This window comes from Thunnus thynnus, chromosome 23 (assembly GCF_963924715.1).
Source record: "Thunnus thynnus chromosome 23, fThuThy2.1, whole genome shotgun sequence".
Classification (NCBI taxonomy): Eukaryota; Metazoa; Chordata; class Actinopteri; order Scombriformes; family Scombridae; genus Thunnus; species Thunnus thynnus.
Genome location: NC_089539.1, coordinates 8815347 through 8834378, shown reverse-complemented (window position 1 = coordinate 8834378; position 19032 = coordinate 8815347). Strand labels below are relative to the sequence as shown.

Below are 19032 nucleotides of genomic sequence, written 5' to 3'. Positions count from 1 at the left end.
TTCTAACATCTTTATTTTGTTTTTTCTTCTTCTATGGTTATCAGTAGATGCATGAAAGGCACTTATGACCTTCACCAACTAGTTTCCTTTAAACAGTGAGAAACTAAAACTGGCATTTTATATACTTTAATCCTGTTAAACAGCAACAAGCATCTGATATTTTACCTTGTGAGTAAAAACAGAAAAAAAATCCACTGTGCATGGTCTGGGGTTACTAATCTGTCTGCCCCCACCTCCACCTCCTCCCTGTTCTGTTCCCCTCCAGGACTGGCAGGCATGCGTGTGGAATAAAAATGTGCGAGGCCTTTTGTCCTGCTGGTTCCGAGGGACAGCTTTGCCCTCAGACAGGAGAATAGGAGCTCGGGGAGAGCAGGTCTTTCTTCTCTCAGTAGAGGAGAGAAACATGGCTGCTTAAAGAGGAGCAGAAGAAGCAGAAGAAGCAGAAGAAGAGAGGGAGGACCTCAGTCCCTTCAGCCTGGAAATGCACTTGGTATTTAATTCAGAAAGTCCTCTGATAACACAAGAGGCTTGCTGGTCAAGAGTGATCAGACTTAAAAGGCGAGCTGTGCTGTGGGTGGGAGTATTACTCAGGCTAAACCTGAGGGGGGATTATAGGAGTTGTGAAAAACATACTAAATGGTTAATTGTGATGCTTTCTGTTGCATGTATTTCCCCGCTCTCAGTTTTACCAGGGGACAAGTGGAGTCAGAGCCGTCTTTGGAAGCCAGTTTTTTTTTCTGAAATGGATTCAACCTGCAGCTCTTGATGTTTACTGAGTGGAAAGGATAGTGAGGAGAGAACGCAAGTGGAGTTAACACACAGGTACAGTCTGTTTTCACAACTCTTCTGTTTTTTGATGTGTTTGCACCAGGACTTTGCACTTGAGGAGATGTTTCAATAACAATAAAAACTGTGTATAAAAAGCTTATACACTTGTATTTTTTTTTTTACATAGTTTATCTCATATGCTTTGCTCATAATTGCTGAGAATCTGAAAGTCTTGAAACCATAATATGTGTTCTACAGTACAAATATACTTCTATATACAAAATGTATATATCAGTTAAATGAAAAGGGTAACTGTTGATAATACAGTATAAACTGTTCTTGTCTCTTGTGAATCATAGAATTAAAAGAGTGAACTCCAATCAAAAAACATGTTCCTAATCTTTACATTAGACACATTTTACATTACCTGCCTCTTTTAATTGTCTATATGTCTTCTTTTATTGTCTATATTGTCTATGTCTGCTTTTCTTGCAGTGTCCTGTAGGCTGGTAGATAGACCAGTAAACACACGTTCAGTTCAGGATGGAAGAAGCAGCTGAGGACAGAGATAAGATGACCAGCCAGCAGGCTCTGTGTGCCCCTGAGCAGACGACCAGCAAACGTCCTGGCATCTCTACTCTCAAAGTACTAAAGTGATCTGTAGATCAACAGGCAACAAAGATCGAGCCTAATAATCTTATAGTTTTATATCTTGCTGCCTTTCCTTGCATTTCTCTGCTGGTTACCTATATAGTAGTTGTGTTTTTTCTTTATGGACTGTGCTTCATTCTATCTATCTATCTATCTATCTATCTATCTATCTATCTATCTATCTATCTATCTATCTATCTATCTATCTATCTATCTATCTATCTATACCAACACAATATGAGCAGGTATAGATAATTAATGGATGGATGGACGAATGCTTAAAATGTAAGACCATCATCTGTTTTAGGCAGCATTTTCCAAAATTGTGAAATCATGCAAAGAGATGATCTCATGGTGTTTATCAAGCCTTACCAAGTCATTGAAAATCCTGGCAGGCCAAATGTCTACTCTAGATCAGTATATCAACCCTTGTCAAAAACGTCAGTATCAGTCCTGCGCGTCTGAGCTTTGCCTGATTGCAGCACTAGACAGCAGTCAACATCAGCATGCATAAAGTTAATGGAACATTTCTCTCAAAACATTTCCAAACTCAGTCTCATCCCAGGCTTTTTTTCTTCACATGGGCTTTAGTTCAGTTGGTAGATATTTGGTCGAAAAGTACATTTTAAGAAGCATCACCATAAAAACAATAAAACAAGACTAGGTGAAAACTTAGTATATAGCTGGACTGTTTATGGTCAATGTGTGAAATAGTGGCCAATGTGTTACAGGGATAGTCAGTGGTAGTGTCTATAATGTGAATTCCTGGATATTAAATGTTCATCTGCGATTTTCTGTAGTGGTCCCAGTAATATTTGTTGTTAAAGTGTACTGAAGTAGCATCACATGACATGGTTAAGCTAAATTTGAGTAAAAAGAAAAGGTTTAAATGCTGCTGCAAGAACAATATTTTCCACTCATATCTTGAGATGCTTGATTGGAAAGAGAACTTATTTTAATTCTAATTATAAACTATTCTAATTATCTGTTAACTCCCCCTGCTCTTTCATTTGTTTCACTCTGCAGATGTCTCTTGTTTTTCACTCTGTATTGAGTGTTTTGCCAGAGTGATGGTTATTTGGATGCTTTAACTGTGCTCTCTGTCAAGCCTCTATATGCCTTTTTTCTTCTCCCAGTTTGGAATTATGAAGGCTGTGGTGGAAATGAAAGTTTTGACAGCTGCTTGGTAGCAAATTCAGGAGGTTTATCTCCGCCTGGTTACCACAGTTACAGCCAAATCAAATGCACCTGCACAGCAGCTGCCCCACACTAAACTGATACAACAGTTACATGAGTTGCATGTTTGACCTGCAAGACTTGTGTTTTAATACTGCAGTTCATCATTTGTGATGTGAAATATCAAAAGAAATAAAAAGTGTGCATCTTGGTATTAATTCAGTTATAATATGCGGTGCATTTGGATTTTGTCAGCCTGTCAGCATCAGCAGAGTCAATCACACTGGACTGTAGAGGATGAGACAGTAGAAATGCTGTTACGCTTCTGTTTAAACATGAGTTTAGCCGGCTTTGCTGCATTTAACACTGGAGCTGAAAGTGCCCAAACTCGGAGCAGGAAACACAGTCACTTTTTCTTAGCGTTTCTCAGATCATGCACCGATTAATTTTGAAAGAGCAACGGCCAATGGTGTAACTCCATCACTCACTCACTCATGGTCAACCACAGTTATAGGGCTGGTCCATGGCTGGATGTCAACAACAAACCAACATCAAAATTTTGGACAAGACAAATTCAAAAGCTTCTATCATGTACAAGTATGCAGTATATCCAATTTGGCACTTAAATTATACTTATCTATGATCTCTTTGTTGTTCTGTTCAGACAACATGTTGTTTTATGGGCTCCTGTCAGGTAGTGTCAGTATCAAAGTACAATATCAAAGTACATTTACAGTGTACAGTATTTGGCTAATTTTCCCTTTCCTTTGTGTTTTCTAGTTGTTTATCGTAGCGCTGTCCTTCGCCTATTTCTCCAAGGCCCTGACAGGGACCTACATGAAGAGCTCCATCACTCAGATTGAGAGACGTTTTGACCTCTCCAGCACACACATTGGACTCATAGATGGCAGTTTTGAGATGGGTACTGTCTAACTGTTGATTTAACCCTGATCCATAGTGAAACTGATCTGATCTCATTTTGTTATTCCCTCCTTTTTCAGCTGCTGCTGAATTTTTACAGTAAATGTAGCCATGTTTTGTTTTCCTTTTGCTCTATGGTGTCTCTTTCTTGGAGGTAGGCAACTTGTTATTTCTAGCCGTGGTCAGCCATTTTGGTGCAAAGCTGCATCGGCCTAGACTCATTGCTGTGGGCTGTTTCCTGATGGCTGTAGGGGCATTTCTCACCGGCCTGACACACTTCTTCATGGGGCGGTAAGCAAATCATAAAATACCAGGTTTCACAAATAAAAAGAAATGATCAAAAATGGACTCCAGAGTGTCTCCCTTAAAGTTTCATTTTGGCACTGCTGTGTTTCACAGCTACAAGTATGACACAGTCATCCAGGCTTTCCAGAATGACACTGTGAACATCGCTGCCTGTGTGGAAACACAAGATGTGCCTGAAATTCAGATAGAGCCCTCTGTGGAAGACAGCAAAGGTAAGACTGTGTGTGGGATTGAATGGATGCCTTCAAAATGATTCCCACAGACACATCAATAATTTGGATTGTGGTTTATTTATTCACAGTTTGAATCTGCAGTAAGCAAGACTTTTATGCAAGAAATACACTGGTTAAAAATGTTCTTTGTGCAATTTGGATAACCAAAATGCAAATTTACCTTGTGCAGCTTTAGTTAAAACAATCAGTATATACAGTAGATACCCTTAGGTGTAACTTCCACTTCATGGAATACCATGAAATTTTGTACAAACATTCATGAGAGGATGGATCCCTCTGACTACTTTTGGATGGATTGAATGAAATTTAGTTCATTACTTTGGTTAATGACCAAATACCTGCAAAACCAGTGGCATTCCCATCAGCCTCGTTGTACTTTTCAGAATTTTGCTTTAATTAGCTGAAAGCACTGCTGTGCCTAAATATAGCCTCACAGAGCTGCTGTTGTGGCCGTAAACTCTTAGTCTGATAAATTAATAACTAAATCACATGTCTGAGCTTGTAGTATCTTAAACTGAAGATGTGTAGCGCAAGAATTACAATAGTAACAATAACACATGCAACTGTATTGCCACATGTGCAAACATCCTAGTCACATTTGAAGTTTAGTTAGACAAAACCAACGGTATCCTTTGAACAGCCTCTCTTTGACAAACCAGTCTCTATGAAATGGACATCAATAATATCCAATTAAGACAAACTGCACCAGATGCCTGCACTATGGTCAGTAAACAGGAAACCACAACAGCAGCACAAAGAGAGTCTGCTTTAACATGAAATCTGGTTAAACCACAACGACTTAATGGCTTTCTGTCAACCCTCTCTGGAATGCACTGATCCTGGTCTGACCTTTACAGCCACTCGCCTTCCGTGCTGCTCAACAAAGGCACAGTCCAGGTTGAGCGCCGTCTCCAGAACTCAGCAGAGACGCAGTATTCATACTGTAGCCTCATGTCAATAACGCCAATGATCACTCGGTATACAGAGTATGAATTGCTGAAATATGAGCAGAGCAACAACAAGGCTGGATTTGAAAAGGGAAAAATGATGTCAGAGACAGAATATCAGGTCTTACAGCACCACTGAGAGAACAAGCATTTGTAATATGCCTGGTAAAAAGTTCAGTTTTGGATTTATTTTTGTATTGTTCTGATCCACTCTCCCATGGTGCGCTCTCTATCGTGGAGCTTAATTAACTCTTCCTCTTCCAAAACATCTCAGAATGCAATGTATTGATCCAGTTCAGCTATTCTGATGTGATGTATTTCGAAAAAAAGACAATATGGAAGTAGCATACAATGCAGTGATATGCAATATTAGAACCAAATCCTATTATCAGTACTATGATACTGAATCAACACCACATTGTAATCATATGTATGTCTGAGGTTGTCTGCATATTTGAAGAAAAAAATTCTCTTCCTCAATGATATGTGAGCAGAATAAAGGATAAATTTTTATTTAAAAAAATTTGATACACATACACAAAGTTGTCTTTTAGATACAAATTTATAATTTATCAAATTTGTCTTCATCTTGGATGAAATATCCACTATTCCCCTAACAGAAGTTAGCCAGCAGTGTAGATGTGTTACATGTGTGATGGTCAATTTTATTTGCAGAAAATAACAATTGGTCAGTTGAATATGACTAAATCCTGGATGGCTGCAAGTTATGTTATTTGAACCACAGTGTGTGACCCACATTAATTCTTCTCATCTTGGCCCCCTCTGTTAAATCACATGCAAAAAATCTCATAAAATCAATAAGGTAGTAAAATTAAGCTTCATGCGGCTCTGTATCAACTCCAAACTCAGATCACTTCTCTGTACTTCTGACCTGGAGAAAGTCATCCTTGCCTACATATCCTCCCACCTTGATTATTGCAATTTGTTGTATTTTGGCATCACTCAGTCTTGTTAATCCCATTTCCAACTAGTTCAAAATGCAGCAGCAACAGTTTTGACAAGGTCAAAAAAGGGGGAGCATATTACTCCCATTCTTGCTTTGTCTTTGTGCAGTCTGCGTGAAAGAGTCTAGTTCCAACATGTGGATCTATGTATTCCTGGGGAACGCACTGCGGGGGATTGGAGAAACCCCAGTCACACCTCTGGGCATCTCCTACATCGATGACTTTGCTAAAGCTGAAAACTCCCCCTTCTACATAGGTAAGACATCAGTGTTCACTTTAGGTTTCCAGTGGAAATTTATTCTAAAGGTATTTCTTCATCATGTGTATCTTTTTCATCGGTTAAAAGTGTCTTCTAACCTCCTCCTTCTAATTGTCTTTCCACTGGAGACCTATAAAACATCTCTTTTCTTCTCCTGTCTTGTTGACCACATGATCAAAAATGTAAATCTATTTTAATTGCCAGCTTGTCTCCAGACTATTACTCTCCTGGGCCCCATGTTTGGTTTCCTCCTGGGCTCCTACTGTGCCAAACTATATGTTGACATTGGCTATGTTGATATGGGTAAGTGTTATGCATTTCTTTTACTAGTGCAAAAACACTGACCAAAAACAAGTTTTTTTGTAAGATTTACAGTGTGCTGATCTACTAAATATGAGCAGATGAGAATAAAAAAATAACTGTCAATGGATATTGGAAAATTGAAGAAGCAAAACTTCTTAGCACCAAAATGAAAGTGTTAAGTTAAGAGATTTTGAATTTAAAGTTGCAGTACTCAAAAACAAAGTTCTGGACACCAAATGACTATAAAGTCACTCACAGAGTTAATAATGTAGGAGTATTAACACTTTATTAATGAATTACCTTGTCATTAGGGCACCACCTCCTTTTTGGTTAGGATTTGTTAGTGCCAGGAGGGAGCACTAACCCTTGTTCAATTTAATCAATGAATCAGTCTCACAATCGTGAGTTCTTGTCCCAAAGAGTGACCTCTGTTTACTGCAACTCAAAGAAACAACCAAACACTTTTAGGATAAATGAAGATGTATATATATAGAGAGAGAGAGATAATATACAGAAAATAATAAATAAAAAGAAAGTAAAATAAATAAATAAATAAGGCCTTAGAATGATAAAAAATGAATAAAGAAAATTATTCAGCAAGAGTGGCTCGAAATGCGTGACTCGAGGCTTGACGTGTTGTACCGGGGAATGCTAAGGGAAAAGCTAATTCAACTTCTCTAAATAAATTCCTTAATTTTAACGTTATTCGACATCAACCCTTGATCACAAAGCCATGTTATGCCTTACTGTTGGGGTGTCTTGTCGTGGTACAGGCGTCATCTTGGCAGGTCCAGCGTTGTTTGACGCAGCATCACCAGCAGTGTTGAAGTGGAAGAGCCCGGATCAGCTGTGGGCTGTGGCGCATCTCAGTAGATGCAGAGGCGTTGAATGCCGGTAAAGAATCAAGCCGTTTCAGGCTGCTCTGGCAGAGTCTTCAGGCCGGCTTCACTTCTGGGTTGCAGTCTTGCTCTCTTCTTCCTCTTCAAGGGTTTAAGTTGCAGATTCAGGCTTTTGGTTGGCTTGTAGTAACTTAAGTTGAGTGTCGGATAAAGTTTGGTCTGACTACGCTCAAGTCTTCAGCGGCGTCTACTTCAAAATAAAATACTGTACGTGTTTACTTCAAATTAAATTACTATACGTGGAAATACGAGACTTAATGTTACCACTAAAACAAAACAAATTAACTTGTTGCAATAAAAGGTTAAATACGGATATATTTGGTTGAAAAACAAATAAAAGAGAGGTCTTAAGAGTTTTCTTGAGTTCTTGGAGACCAGCTCAAAGAGGAATTTCTTTGAGGCTGTTTTTATAAGTTAGAATAAAACGGGAGGAGTTTGGGTGTGTTTTAAAGGGTTTCGTGCCGAATTATTGATGAATATTCAATTTCTTTGTTCTAGGGGCTTTAGTTGTGGCTGGTGGTTTGCAGCCTGCGTCTCCTGAAGTAAAGGAATTTGGTGAAATCTAATTCGGAGTTTTTACATGCAAAAACTCACACTTCAAGTCACCGTTGCCTATTATTTCACATTAAAGCTGTAAACACATTCTTTTCATAGTGTCCAAGCATTCATGATATTTCTGATTAATAACGGTCCTGTCAGCGTGTTTTATATTTTTGAAACCATTCAAAAACAGTTAAGCAATTTACATGATTCATGATAAGTCAGTTCTTCCAATAACAAACATTAACCTTCATATTAACACTTCATGATGTCTAAGATTTGCAAGGAGGCTTCATAAAGTCCTCAGGAATGAGGGTTAGTTCATGGCGTTGTTGATAAGAGTCTTCCATCTAAGGTGGGAGTTGTTTTACTTCGGTCCAAGTGGCCTTCAGGGTCAGTTCATGCTTTTAGTTCGTGTTATGATTCAACTTAACGGAATGGTTTATTAGAAGGTCTTTGAGTCTGTTGAGCATCACTGATCAAATCCCCACTTAGAGGGTTACAAAGGTCAGTTCTACAGGCCGAAGGTGTGCTCTTACAAATTTAGGAATCCAGAGAGTCTGTCTCTTATTTTCCTGAAGAATCAAAGATTAGTTCACAGAATTAAAGAACAAGTGGTCCTACAACAACATACCTGCCAACATTTAGGTTTCGAAATACGGGAGGTTTTTTTGATGAGGGGGAGGATGAAGTGAAAGGTAACATTTTACTCGAGTTGAAGACAACTACGCTCACAGAGCTTACTATAAGTGCAACAAAACCGTTGCGAGTAAGTATTTTATCAAACCACTTGTTCAATAAGCATAAACATGTAGAGAAGTGATTTTTTCAACTGCTTTGCCTGCACTTTCCCATCCACCACTGGTATGTTTACACAACTACAGCGCGCTGGATAAGCTAATAACACAGAAGCTGTCTGTATGTAGCCTAAATATTAATCTGAGTTTGCCACATATCTTAAAATTGGGCAAATTCTTGTAAACTTGCGTGTAAATTGAGACAAACCAGCCCCTCCTCTCTACCAGTACCTGCAGCAGTGAATCACATCAGCAACAGATGGAGGAGAACAGAGGACGGGAGGAAAGACTGCCTGTGCGGAGAGCAGAACATGCCTCTTGAATTGGGTTGTGGTGCCAGATAGGTTGAAATTGTATGTTGTGTGTGGATTGTGTTTGTATTTTGTGTTTCATAGACGATCTGGCAACTTGGGTGACCTCAGTCAAACATACAGAAATTATGGATGTGTATGACGATTATTCATAATTAAGGTTGATGGCCATGCAAATTATGGGAGTTTCCTGGGAGAAACAGCAAAACGGGAGCACAGTGGGAGAGGGGTGAAAAAAGGAGAAACCCGGGAAAAACGGGAGTGTTGGCGGGTCTGATCAACAACATAACTGGTGCTAAATGAGATACGGTTATGGGAGGCTTTTAACTTTGGGTCACACTGTCCTCCTGAGGGACACAGTCATTGACTTGGCTTTTTATGTGCAAACAATCAAAAGGGTGGCACTGAAAACACAAACACTACAAATGATTCTGACAACTGTCATGGCAATTTACCTTGCACTTGACTTCAATGAGGAAAGATACCATTCTCAATACAGTATTGTCATACCTTTCCAGTAAACGTATGTAAAGGATGTTGTTATTATATTAATAATAATAATAATAATAATAATAATAATAATATTAAGAAATGGCAAAGCTATTAAAATGGTCTAAAAGTGTTTTTATTTTATTTTTGTAGACATAAACAACTATTCCAGACATATGACTATTAGCCATTAAGCATCAAGTTGGGGAGATTAAACAGGAGACATAATTTGTCAGCCTTCATTCTGTAACACAACAGTGCGATAATCCCTTCAAATCTGAAAATGAATATGCATTATGTATACACAGCAAAATCACCAGTGTTAAATTAACTCTGACAGTGTTAAATTTAACACAAGAAGGGTGTTTATATGCGTCCACTCTTTTCAGTGTTCATTTAACACTTACACTAGTGCTAATATTTTTGGAGTTATTTCAACACTATAGGGAGTTAAAAATTAACACTGGCTAACACCTCTGTAGTGTCAATAGTACTCTACACTAGTGTTAGTGTTAATGTTTTTACTCTCAGCTAGTTATTTCAGCACTGTAGGGAGTTCAAAATTAACACTGACTAACATGTGTGTAGTGTCAATAGTACTCTACAGTAGTGCCATTTTTACAAAATGCTACACTGACTGGGGTTAAAAATGTTACACTGACAACTAATGCATAAACACTAATAGGTGTAAAATGTGACTACCAATGCCCCCACTAACCACCACAACCACCCCACCAAAAATACACAAAGCAACAACTTCTTAAGAAAAATATATTCTCATTAAAAGGCCACCACATCACTTTCACAACAGACAGCATAACAGACTGCATGGATTCATCATACATAAATACAGTATGGAACAAGGTACACTTGGTCATCGGTCTCATATGAAAATTACCTATCACAAGGTCTGTAATGTAACAGGTCATTTACATATATTACTGTGAAAACCCCAGTGTTCTCCTCAATAGCAAATGCATTGAAATGATCGTCAAAGAAAAGGGTTGAGACTTTCCAAATTAAAAGATAAGCATTGTCGTCTCTAATAATTATACTATCAATCCTGTTGAACAAAGGCATCTCATTTTCAACTCCAGTAACCACATACATCCCACCTGATACTCTGTGCCATAGCTTTTGACCCAAGGGGTGGTGGAAACAGTCAATACATCAAAAGCTTCATTCAGCGCCTCTCCACCCTCTAAACTGCTGACCAAGACTTGACTTATGGGACCAAACTTTAATCTTTTGAACTTAAAGTTCTCGAAATGAGATGCTAACTCTTCCTGATGTTTCTTAGCCAGTGTCATGGCAACGTTTTTAAAATTTTTAACAGACTTTTTAAAGAAGTTGTGTTTTCCTTCAAATCTCATCTCATGGTCCAGCTATACGCTCAGCTACAGGGTCAGCTACACGCTAAATCTCAAAATTGACAGGATCTGCCCTGCAATGTTGGGAGAACAGCATCATTCATCCCCCCAAAAATGCAACATTTGTTTATGTGCACATGGTTGAGGGTGAAGACAAAATTGGCACCGACTTTTGGAGGTAAAAACAACAACAACAACCTGTTATTGCAAGTGCATATTCACGTACCCATGACTCTCCACCATGTCAGCCACTAGTATGTTCACCATCTTTCTTCTTGTAACATCACTGATGGTGCTCGTTTTCTCGTACTCCTTGAATATCTGGTCTCCACCAGGCTTTGAATACAGGGCTGCTTTGACAATCTGAAACAACAATAGCATGACAGTCACACTGCAAGTATAGCAGATTCATCAGCTACCTACTGTAACTGCAGAGCTAACATATCTATTGTGACTACAATGTTTTTATTGTAGGGTTAGACCAATACATCAGGGTCAATATCAATCTAGGAAGATGAGTCATTGGTGTGTCCATCCCTTTCTTCACTGGCTGGTTGCCGTGTTCCATTTCATCCTGAGAGTAACATATGAGTAACATTTACATACTAGTGTCAGGTCCAGGGTGGTGTACTTGTACACCAAAGCTGCCTCATGCTACAGGAAAAGGAGATGGGCTAAGCCACATGGCTCGCCACAAGGCAAAGCCCAGTTAAAATATAACTTACACTTCTTGCAACGTTGGCATCAGGGGGTCCTTCAACCAGCTGTCTTTTCTGAGCTTTAGTAGATTCCAGTATTACTGTTGAGTCAGAACTTGATGATGACCCCTGGGATGCATGTGATGGTGACCACTCTGATAAAGATGAGCACTCTGATGACTCCTCCTCAACACCTAAGAAAACACACAGCCTTGCATTGTAACATTCTGTTCACACGATTAATAACAGCAACAATCTGAAAACAATTTGAAAAATATAAGACTGCAATTTCTCACCATTACACTCTTCAGCCTTGAAAGACATCTCAGATGACTTCAAGAGTTCATCAGATATGTCCGAATCCACTTCCACGCCTGCAGAATCCTTCAGGCTCAAGGAAGCAGAACCTGGCAAATTGAATTTTGCCAACACTAAAACAGAAGAAAGATCAATATGATTTGTTTATTTGGGAGGGACAAGTGTGCATAAATGAACAGAGCATACGTGATGAACTGTCTTCTTCTTCTTCCTCCTCTTCTTCTTCTTCTTACTAATAAAGCAAATTAACTCGTTGCAATAAAAAGTTAAACACAGATATATTTGATTGATGAATATTCAATTTCTTTGTTTTAGGGGCTTTAGTTGTGGCTGGTGGTTTGCAGCCTGCGTCTCCTGAAGTAAAGGAATTTGGTGAAATCTAATTCTAGATAGATAGATAGAATAGAACATATTTAAATATAAGTTGACATAACTTACTTCATAATATAAAAGCATTCAACGTGACTATTGTTTAACAATAAAAGAAACTTTAAACTCAAATCCTTCAAATATTATCTTTATATTCCTATTATTTGAGAGACTTCATTCTTTCAACCAAACTACTTGTCTAATTCAACTACTAAAACATGATTGTTTATGAGGTTAATGGATCACAAGTTAAACACTTAAAATACAAATACATGGTTATTAAACATTCATTAACTCTTCACATGAGGGAATTTAACTCTTGTCAATAGAGGAGCAGTATTGTTACCTGTTAGTATAAAAGGATAATAAAGTCTAAGTCTTATATCTCTTTAGTAGATAGTCATACACCTATGAAAGTTATACTGTTCCTCCTCTATTTACATGACAAATAACATGATATAAGTTACATGATGATTAGACATTTAATTTACATGAATTTCAGGTTTGCCGCAGATTTGAAAGGGGCTTCACAAAGTCCTCAGGAATGTGGATTAGTTTATGGCTTTTGTGATAAGAGCCTGTCTTCCATCTATATGGTGGGAGTTGTTTTCCTCCGGTCCAAATGGCCTTTAGGATCATTTTATGCTTTTAGTTCATGTCGTAATTCAACTTATCAAAATGGTTTCTAGGAGGTCTTTCTGAGTCTGTTGAGCATCACTGATCGAACCCCCACTTGGAGGGTTACAAAGGTCAGTTCTGCAGGCCGGGGGTCTGCTCTTACAAACTTAGGAATCCAGGGAGTCTGTCTCTTATTTTCCTTAAGAATCAAAGATTAGTTAACAGAATTAAAGAGCAAGTGGTTGTCCTCCTACAATAAAGCAAAGAATGCTTTTTGGCTAGATGTTTTGACCAAACAGACATAGTGATTCTGGCTTGAGCAGCTGCTCATAGTGCTAAATGGTGCAAAGGTCTGACCCACCACTGTAAAAACAGGCTGCAGACCTGTCAGAATGAGTTAGTGAGGACTTCTCTGAGTGTTCCTGTCAGGAAATATGTTGAAAAGGTAAAATCAATGATTTATTTGCCAAACAGTCAGTCCACCTAAAGTGCACAGTGTTGCTACTAGAGACAATAGATACTCAAAAGATGATTGGCCTTATTTTCCCAAATAAAAGTTGGAATGAAAGATCAAAATTAAAAGTGTAAAATTAAATACACACTGGTGGAATGGCCTCCTTCTTGCTTCAAACCCTGTACATTCTTTTCTCCATCCAGAGAGTGTGACCATTACTCCTAAAGATGCCCGCTGGGTGGGCGCCTGGTGGATGGGCTTCTTTGTGTCCTCTGGCCTCCTGCTCATCTCCAGCATTCCCTTCTGGTTCCTCCCCCGCTCACTGCCCAAGCAGGAGGGAGATAAAGACAAGCCAACTCCCGCCCGAGAAACCTTTGATGAGACAGAGGATGCCCTCAACAACAACCTCAAACTAACTGAAATTGCAAAAGGTGCACTCTTTTAACTCTGACAAAACACAGAGGGCACCTTATTGTACTTACAATTCAAATTTACATTATATCTAATATTGTACTAATGAAAAACATCTGAATAGATTCCGTACCTGTGCTTGTATTCATACTGGATCTTCTTCCACAGGGTTTCTTCCCTCGCTGAAGCGTCTGTTGGGAACTCCTGTCTACTTCCTGCTCCTTTGTGGCAGCATCCTGAAGTTCAACTCCTTCATCGGCCTGTTCACCTTCAAACCCAAATACATGGAGCAACAGTTTGGACAATCTGCGTCCAGAGCCAACTTCCTCATAGGTAAAAAAGAACAAAAAACAACAACATGAATTCAGTTGCTTTGGGTAGAAAATAGAAAATGTGTGCCTGGTGTCTCTTAGAACATCCCTACATTCTCCAGCACTGTTTTTTAAAGCTTAAACGCTCATAGAGGATATAAAACATCAGAGTGTCTGATCCCGAGAGACCTCCTTCGGTATTTTCATGTAAGAAGGGCCTCCAATGTCCAGAACCTTTTGACTTTTTCTTCTAGGTGTGCTGAACCTGCCAGCAGTGGCAGTGGGGATCTTCCTGGGAGGGCTGCTGATGAAGAGGTATAAGCTGAGCGTGGTGTCAGGGGCTCAGCTCTCCTTTGCCACATCCTTCCTGGCGTACCTCCTCTCATTGTTGCAGTTTGGCACCAAGTGTGACAACATTCCCGTGGCTGGGCTCACCATCTCATACAACGGGTCAGACCACAGCTTTAACAAATCAAAACACTGCAACTATACACTCTTTTTACAGCCAAAAAGTACAATAATACAGATTTGTTTTTAGAGCCACACCCTGCAGCTGATATAAAATATAAATCCTTGTTGCCTTGCAGGACGCACAGTGTATCACACAACAGTGAAATGCTCTTCTCAGAGTGTAACAGAGACTGCTCGTGTTCAGCAGAGGAGTGGGACCCCGTGTGCTCAGACAGCGGCATCACCTATATCTCTCCGTGTTTTGCCGGCTGCCACAGCTCCAGTGGATACGGCAAGAACACAGTAGGACCACACACATGCACACACATACAGTTTTGGCAGTAAAGCTGCTAAGAATGGATGCAAGACCAAGAAGCTGTCTGTTTTGTAACCTTAAAGGCATTTGAACAACTTAAATTCAAACTGTTTAGACATGTTTTTTCTACATTTATTTCTGTAAATAGTAAATGTTAAAATAATATGAGTTGTTCTGCGGAGTGTACAGTAAGAATTCTGAGACATAGTAAAGACTTGTTTTCCAGATGATACTGTGAGTGGGTGTTGTTTTTCTTTGGTAGTTTCCAGTAAGTCATCCTATATTTCTTTCTTTTTGTCAGGTTTTTCACAACTGCAGCTGTGTGTCTGCCTCCTACCCAGCAGGCAGCAGCACGTCAGTGAGGCTGGGCCAGTGCCCCCATGCTAAGGACTGTAGCCGCAGTTTCACCTCCTACATGGCTGTGTCTGTTCTCAGCTCCTTCATCAACTCTCTGGGAGCCACTCCTGGCTACATGGTCATCATACGGTCTGTGTACCTGTTCCTGGCTAGATGTAAAATAATCATGACTGGGAATATCTAGTGTATTTCATTCTTTAGATATGAACCTCTGTGAGCCATGAGTGACGTCGCTGTTTCTTCTTTATGCTAAGCTTAGCTAACCAACTGCTGTCTATAGCTTCATAATTACCAAACAAGAGTAGTATCAATCATCTCATCTAACTCTTGGCAAGAAAGCTAATAAGCGTATTTCCCAAAATGTAAAACTTTTCTTCTAAAGTCATTTTTTGGAAAAGGAAAAAATGATTGTTTTTATACAGAGTGATATCTTAAAAGGACCTGATGTTGTTTTGTAATTACAGATGTATCTCACCAGAGCTTAAATCCCTTGCACTGGGTATGCAGGCCTTGGTAACTAGGACTCTTGGTAAGCTTCTTTATATTTAATTTGTACTTGTTTTGCTTTTCAATGTCAGCCCAGATAGCATACAGAAGTGGGCCACTTCAGGCAATGATACGGCACTGCTGACCTTCTTCTGGCCCGGACAAAATGGATGTGAGCCTGAAGTGACCCACATGTAAAATAACAAATAGGGCCCAAAAATCACAAAACAAATGTGGGCCACCTTTGGCAAAGCTCTGGCCCAGTCAACAATAGTTAATGTGGGTGTAAACCAAAAGTGGCCCACATAGAGTACAGCAAATGTGGCCTGGTTATCTTAAAACATACGAAGGTCAGTTCTGACAAATATACGGCACAGTAAGCACTGGCTTGACTTGATGTTAACCTAAAGTGGCCGATATGATATGGCAAATATGGGCTAAATACTATACAACAAATTTGGCCCACTTTTGGCAATTGTATGGCACAGTCAGCACTGGCTGTCATAGTGTGAGCCTCATGTGGCCCACATTTGAAATAGTAAATATGGCCCAAATATTGCTGAACATTATCGGGCCACTTTAGGTAAAGATGTGGCACAATTGGTACTGGCTTATCTGAACGTGAGCCTGAAATGGCCCACATATGATGCAGCAAATGTGGCCCGTTTATCTTAAACATATCTGGGCCAGTTCTGGCAAATATACGAGACAGCCCAGATGGCAAAATTGCTGTGGCCCATATTCGGCCCATACCGAACACTTTCATGTGGCCCACATACCACATGGAATGATGACACTTGGATGGTCCGCTCCTGTTTGCCAGATCTGGGCCACAAGAAAACCATAGCAATGCCACATGTAAACCAAAAACTAAACAAATAAACTGGATCTGGCCCACATCTGGACCACAGTTCATTTTTATTCCGGCCCTGATCGGGCCCACATTCCATATCCTCTTCTGGCCCACATACCGTGTGGAATGATGGCATTTGGGCGGTCCCAAATGATCTGGCAAACAGGAGTGGACCGCCCAAGTGCCATCATTCCATGCGGTATGTGGGCCACATGAAAGTGTTGGGTGTGGGCCGGATATGGGCCACAGCAATTTTGCTATCTGGGAGCAGTGCTCCAGATAGGTCCCAAAACATTCCTCTAGGAAAAATGTCTTTGTCATTAGTCTAGTTTGAGTGTTAATTGTTGTATTAGTGCAGTGTGTGGAAGTCAAAATAAGATCATCTGAGAAAAAATGAGATTGAGATATGCAAGATTTCCCTCCATTGCAATGTTGTAAGTGTACGTATGTGGGTGATGCTCTGTCTGTAGGTGGAATTCCTGCACCAGTATATTTCGGAGCCCTGATTGATTCAACTTGCCTGAAATGGTCGCTCAAGAAGTGTGGTGGCAGAGGGGCGTGTCGCATTTATGACTCTGAAATGTACAGGTATGACTACAAATGTGGACATAGAACATGACTGCTACTATGAATTTGCTCAAAAGTGCTGAATGGTATTATTTTTTCTCTTCTGCACTTTAGACACCATAGCTATTAAGATTTTAGCTCTACTATCTGTCCATCTGTTTTTCTCTATTTGCAGGATCATCTTCCTGGGTCTTACCACTTGTCTCAGTGGTTCCTCCTATTTCTTTATCATCGCCGTTATAGTCCTCCTCAGACGTCAGTTCAGGAAGCCAGAGCAAGAAACAGAGACGCAGCGATCAAAAGCTTCAAAGGAAATTGAACTTCAGACCCCATCAAAGCCTGCCGAGGACCGACCCAGTGCTCCTAAAACTCCCAAGCTCCCTCTTGCCCCCAGAGTTTGGGTAAGGATTGCAACAGAACTGGAGGAGGGAGAGGAGGTTCACAGTACAGAGCAGCTCTCTCCCTCCACTCATAACACAGTGGAGACCACTGTTGAGCTCACTCCTCCTAGTTGTGGAGCTAAGACAGAGATGGACGGGCTGATGTCAGAGGAGGAGGTGAAAGATGGGAAAGACAAAGTCTGCGAGGAGATCAATGCACAGGTGAAAGAAGAGGAGCTGGACCATCACATAGGGGACAAGAATGAGTCAGAGAAAGAAGCAGCACAAATCATAGAAACTGACAACCCACAAAAATAAGTCATTAACAGTGTATTTTCAACTACAGGGTCAAACAAGGCCAACTGGGACCAGTTAGGCCAAAATTCACAATCACTTAGATTGTCAAGATGGATTGCTTATTCCTCTGGGCTAACCTCATCTATGCTAACAGTATTGTTTCCTCTTTTACTGTATTACATAGAGCTGTTACGTTACACTTAGTCCTGAAGAGGAAGGGGACTACCAGTGGTCCTATTTCCACTTCTGCATAAATTAAAATGTAGAAACATTTCACAATAATGGGCATTAAAATGGGGTAGTGCTGGATGTGCACAGTGACCAACAATTTAATGTGCGGAGACTGTGTAGCAACAAGTTTTTATATCATGTGTGCAAATCATTAAAGAGCAGCCCAGCAAGACCCAGATTGAACGCATGATATATAGCAAACTCCTTGGCTAAAACACTGTACATGTTTTTGTTTTTACAACATTAAATGATACCTTGAATGAGTGATATCATTGTCACATTATGTTCTGCATACCTGATCTATAAACAGTCTCAAAATTATTCATGAAACCATGAATGATTTTCACAATATCATGCTGTGGAGACAAAAAAATGAATGAAAATTACGGTTCTGTTGGGTTCCTTACTTAAGTGGCTTATGTGCTAAAAGAGCTAATTGAGAACACAATTTTCAAATGTTTGTTGTTGTTAATTAAATCTGTAATGATTATATGTTTGGCCACTTGAGGGCAGCACAACAAACTGTGAACAATATTGACACATCATCTTATAAAGTAGGTATGAGGAACATGTAAGTTCTTATTGCTATGCTACACATGCTACACATCAAACACACAGAGAGCAATATTAACGTTAATTTGGAATCATGTCCAACATTCACGCTCCTTTAAGTTCTCCTGAGGGAAATATCTGTCACTTCAGCTGCTGGATTCTCCACTACTTAGAACATTTTCTAAAAAACAACTTGACTAGACTGTTATTCAACCAAAGATCTCTGTGACTGTGGGTTGGAGGAGCTTGAGTTGCTGGCTGCTTTGCACCATTTGTGCATAGGTATTACAAATAAACTGGAGCAGTGCATCTCTGGATAACTATAAACAGCATCCAAACTGTCCCGGTGTGGTTGCTGTCAACATGATTATCACAGGCCAAAGCCCCATAACCTTTACTGGCACTCACTTACAGTCTCTATTAATCATT

At 39.8% G+C, this 19032-nt stretch overlaps 1 protein-coding gene across 2 annotated transcripts; it reads left to right on the top strand.

Annotated features, from left to right (window-relative positions):
* Window positions 1–273: 273 nt before the first annotated feature.
* LOC137175802 (solute carrier organic anion transporter family member 1C1-like) lies at window positions 274–18318 on the top strand. Of its 2 annotated transcripts, XM_067581695.1 has the most exons (16): window positions 274–490; window positions 684–822; window positions 1264–1413; window positions 3376–3517; window positions 3675–3807; window positions 3916–4034; window positions 6077–6223; window positions 6431–6529; window positions 13596–13823; window positions 13972–14136; window positions 14369–14564; window positions 14702–14867; window positions 15182–15366; window positions 15702–15766; window positions 17047–17164; window positions 17319–18318. In XM_067581695.1, exons 3-16 carry the CDS (start codon window positions 1312–1314, stop codon window positions 17839–17841), a joined length of 2388 nt encoding a protein of 795 aa, XP_067437796.1. In that variant the 5' UTR covers window positions 274–490; window positions 684–822; window positions 1264–1311; the 3' UTR covers window positions 17842–18318. The 2 variants fall into 2 exon arrangements, with proteins under 2 accessions (XP_067437796.1, XP_067437795.1); XM_067581694.1 differs by lacking the exon at window positions 274–490 and having other exon boundaries at window positions 514–822.
* Window positions 18319–19032: the final 714 nt, after the last annotated feature.